The sequence below is a fragment of the Perca flavescens genome, chromosome 10 (assembly GCF_004354835.1).
Source record: "Perca flavescens isolate YP-PL-M2 chromosome 10, PFLA_1.0, whole genome shotgun sequence".
Taxonomy (NCBI): Eukaryota; Metazoa; Chordata; class Actinopteri; order Perciformes; family Percidae; genus Perca; species Perca flavescens.
This window is the reverse complement of record NC_041340.1, coordinates 35,150,486-35,155,006: the sequence shown is the minus strand read 5'-3', so window position 1 is coordinate 35,155,006 and position 4,521 is coordinate 35,150,486. Positions and strand designations below refer to the sequence as shown.

Here is a 4,521-nt window from a genome sequence, read left to right as displayed (position 1 = left end):
CCGCGAGGGGCGGGGTCATCTGCAACAAACAAATTGCAAATGCGAGGACATAGACAGTCAATCGTGCCATCTTTCGTTTAGGATTTATTCACAGTGAAAACGGGAGCGACGAGTCAACTTTAAGCATGAAAACTTTATCTTCACCAGAGTCTCCCAGACAGAGGAGTGTGAGAAGGGTAAGCTGCTGATTCTGATGATTTTTTGCAATGGAATATTTCCGAACAAAAGAGCGTCTACAGTGTTGTTCAGGGTAGTAATGTTTAACTTTCCAATCCCAAGGTGTCTAAGCCTCTGATGGAGAAACGCAGACGCGAGCGGATCAACCACAGTCTGGAGACATTAAGACTTCTGATGCTGGATAACACCCACGACGAGGTACGCCTGTGCGCCATGCGTTTGTCTTAGTTTGATATCTGACCAAATGTAACATATATATATATATATATATATATATATATATATATATATATATATATATATATATATATATATATATATATATATATATATTCCTATTTTTTTTTTGAGTGTACTCTCATTTCTCCTTTTAGAAACTGAAAAATCCAAAGGTGGAGAAGGCAGAGATTCTGGAGAGTGTGGTCAATTTCCTGAAGACGGACAAGGAGGTGGAGAAGGGTCACCGGCCCACGAAGAGACTCCTATCCCGGGAGCAGAGACCGACCTCCGCCACCCGCCACCGCCAGGACAACTACCAGGACGGCATGAGGTCCTGTCTGCTGAGGGTCAGCCACTTCATAGCCACCAAGAGCCAGGGTTTAGAGGAGACAGGGACAGTCATAGACAGAGGAGATAGTACAGTCCAGGCTTCTCTTGCGCTCCCAGAGCCCCAGACTCACCCTTCATCTCCCGGGAACATTCAAGGGCCACAGGCCGCTCTGTCTCCTCGTCACCACCAGCACGGGATCTGTCATCCATACATCAGCCCGAGGACTGGCCTCCAGTGTGACACCAGGGAGCTGCTCTCATCCACGGCAGCCTGCACGCACATCACTGACCCCGTGTGGAGGCCTTGGCCTCAGTGACAGACTCCTCGACACAGATTCTTTATTTTTTAGATATGGAGCTACTGTAGATGCCGACAGGCTGTGTAAATATGCCTATGTATTTGTAGCCTGGACTCGTTTGTACAGTGAAGATATTTGCCATGACAACTGACCCTGTGTGGAGGCCCTGGCCTCAGCGACAGGCTCTTTGACACAGACTTTTTTATTTTAGATATGTAGCTACTGTAGATGCCGACAGGCTGTGTAAATAGGCCTATGTATTTGTTGTACAGCCTGGATTCTATTGTACAGTGAAGATATTTTCCATGACAACTTATCCACTTCCGGTGGCGTTTTTGCTTTAGGATTTGTAGGTTATGCACACGCATCATTTTTTTATTTTTTTTGATAGCCTATTACTATAGCCTATGTGATATTTCTATGCGGCAGGGTTCGCAGATTCCTTTTTTTTATTGCTGTAATATGAATACTTAAGTGTGTTTAGTGTTGCTGAGACGCGTGCGTAAAATGCGTTTTATTGACATTAACAATTTGAACAAAGGTGCTATTCTATTTTTCTATTTTTGCTCATGAGTACATGTTAGGGAAATAATGCTAGGATTCATTTTATGATTGTGCTTGCTGAATTCTCTGTTCCCATTCACAATAAAGCACAGTTTCCTGAACTTTCCAACTCATCTGAGTGGCCTGTTTAATGTGTGGATAGCTCGTACTTGAGCAGCCGTTACAGCTGCACGTTTAAAGAGAAGGGGGACATCCAAAGGACAGTTAACGCATACTTTATCCAGGCTGGGCAACAGTTATGACACATTCTGTCTATTGAAGTGTTGATGGCGGGGGGAGTCTGTTGCTTCTATGATCTTTAAGTGCAGTTTTTCAAATGTAGAATAGTAAAGGAAAGTGGTCATTCGCACGCTGTCCAGAAGCCAGACTGCGTCACTCTATTTCTATAGCCTAGTATTTAACTGTAGGCATAAATAGTACAATACAAACACTTTGAGTTCAGTCTCCTCCGGCCGACCATTAACAATTGTAGGTTTTAGTCTAAGTGTTTTTTTTACCACTAAGACTAGGCTAATTGTCCAGGTGCAGAATTCCACTGTTCGTGTTGGAAGAGCCACTAAAAGTGACCCCAGGCCAGCTGTCTCTGGTGATGGGGGAGGCTGAACCATCCGTGATAAACTTGACCTAAATTAACCACAACAATACACACGGCGTTAGTGGGAGTGAAAATGTTGTGATTTACAAGCAATTAACAATTATATATCCTAGGTCTAATTAAAGCCTACAGTCAATTTACAATCCTGCAGACAAATCCCACCATGTAAAAGAAGTGTATGGATACAGGCCCAAATTTAGAGTTTCTAATTGGGCTGTGGGTTGCTTACTGAGTTTTAGAATTTGAGGCTCTAAAGTGGTTTTGTACATTGGATGACACGGTCTAAATAGGCTACTGCAGTGTGAACAATGTGGTAATGGACACTGTCGTGCGCTTTTCTACATTTAAAAGACTGCACTTAGAGCAACAGGCTCCTTCTTATCAACATATCAATGCCCACTTAAACGTAAATAATTGTTCACCATCGTGGCTTAAGTAGCCTATCCAACCATCCGAATGCAAGCTGTTCTAATCATTACTGTTAAATACTTGGCTTATGGCGGCCATGGTTTGCTGTGGGATATTTAGAATTGGGCATTACAGTTTGTTGATAAGGCCTAACTTTATAACATGTAGGCTACCTATACACAAACCGCTTTCAGTCCACATAGTGCATCCATGGAGCAAAGATGCTGTTAGTTACGCACTTAAAGGAGCATGTACCCTCATGTTGTCTTTTAAAGTTTCTATATGAGAAATATGGGTTTCTTTAATCGAATTTGGGGTATTTTATTTCAATGTATAGAATCTCTTTTCTTCCTAGACCACAGATGTGAGAATTAAGAATAATAAAATGGTTTCAAAACAGTATCCTGACTAACTTTGACATCTGTTGAAGTATGTGATAATCCATCAACACATTTTCCTGTGATTTTAACTATTAGTTAAATAATTTTTTTAACTCCAAAATGACATGTCATGTAAATTACATGCATTACATGACCAATGATCATGAATTCCAAAAACAAGTGTAAAACTATTGATAATAAATTGGTATGAAGTTGGCTAAGAAGGTGTAACACAGAATTGGGTGATAATACTTTTTGCTTTATAAACAGTTAAAACAGACCGGGTTCATTTTGACCCAGGAGGAAAACAAGTGCATGGTCGACGGGAAAACAATACAAGGGTTAGAACGAATGATAACACACTATAGGCTACGTCTGTAAATATTTCATTTAATATTTTCCTATAGTCTATTTTCCTGAAGATGTAAAACTATACATTGTCCCATGTATGATCTTGTGACCCGTAGGTTGGTCCAGACATTCCTTCAAAGCCTGTTTGAAAAGCATCCTTTATATGATGGTGTTAGTTCCGCTGGGCTCATCTCTGGACAGGATGCTCTTTTTGTGCGCTTTAAAGCTTAAACCCTCTGAAGAAAAGCTCACAGGACTAAAGTAAATCAGTTAAAGTTGGAATCAGATTAGTGTTCCACCTGAGATGCATCTGTCTAAATGAAGATAAAATTGGTCCTATATGGCAGAATGTAGCCTATTGTCAGTATAAAATAGATATAAGCGGATGTATCCTAAAGGTCTCTAGCTACTTTGTTTAGACAAAAAGCACGCGGACATGTATTTTTTGAATGGCATTAAACTTTAATTGCAGGGGACTTTCCCAGTCTTATTAGATAACTGGAGCCTCAGAAACGCATCACACTACTAAACATTTCAATCAGCAGTTGTTCTCTAACTGTTGGGTTTTGCCACATCGGCGCGAACACAATAATATGCAAAGTGATGAATCACCTTTTGGCCTCATCAAAAAACCATTTGATGACTTAATTTCACGTAGCACTCACTGATATTGATATAGTAGTACCCTCATAAACCTTGTGAAGTTATCTAAAGTTATAGTTTGAGCTTATCCGTTATACTTTCTTGGGCCAGAGCTGTCTAAGTTGCAGAGGTGCACACGTGAATATCTCACCTAAATAGGCCTGCATACTTGTCTATAGTTCTCTATAACGGACCTTCTGCGTCGAGGCATAATACCTATATATATATACCAACTGAGCTAACCCAGCCACATAAAATCACATTTTTGAGATTGAAAAAAAGCTGAAATTATGAATTATTTTTTACTAATAGTTGAGATCAGAGGATGTTGAGTGAACCACAGACTGGTTTATGTCAAAGTTTAGTCAGGATTGTGTTTTAAAACCATTTCAACACTTTTTAATAAAACACCCAAAAGTCATTGAAAGTAATCATTAATTTTACATGCGAAGAACGTTGTCTGGGTTCCATACAACTTAGGCTACATGCATGCATCCATGTTATTTTGGGACAATTTGGTTGTAAGAAACTCATATTTCTGATATAAAAAAATTTG

At 40.0% G+C, this 4,521-nt stretch overlaps 1 protein-coding gene across 1 annotated transcript; it reads left to right on the top strand.

The window, feature by feature from the left end:
• her5 (hairy-related 5) lies at nucleotides 1-1,702 on the top strand. The gene is made up of 3 exons (XM_028589904.1): nucleotides 1-176; nucleotides 280-375; nucleotides 552-1,702. Exons 1-3 carry the CDS (start codon nucleotides 126-128, stop codon nucleotides 1,041-1,043), a joined length of 639 nt encoding a protein of 212 aa, XP_028445705.1. The 5' UTR covers nucleotides 1-125; the 3' UTR covers nucleotides 1,044-1,702.
• The last annotated feature ends 2,819 nt before the right edge of the window (nucleotides 1,703-4,521 follow it).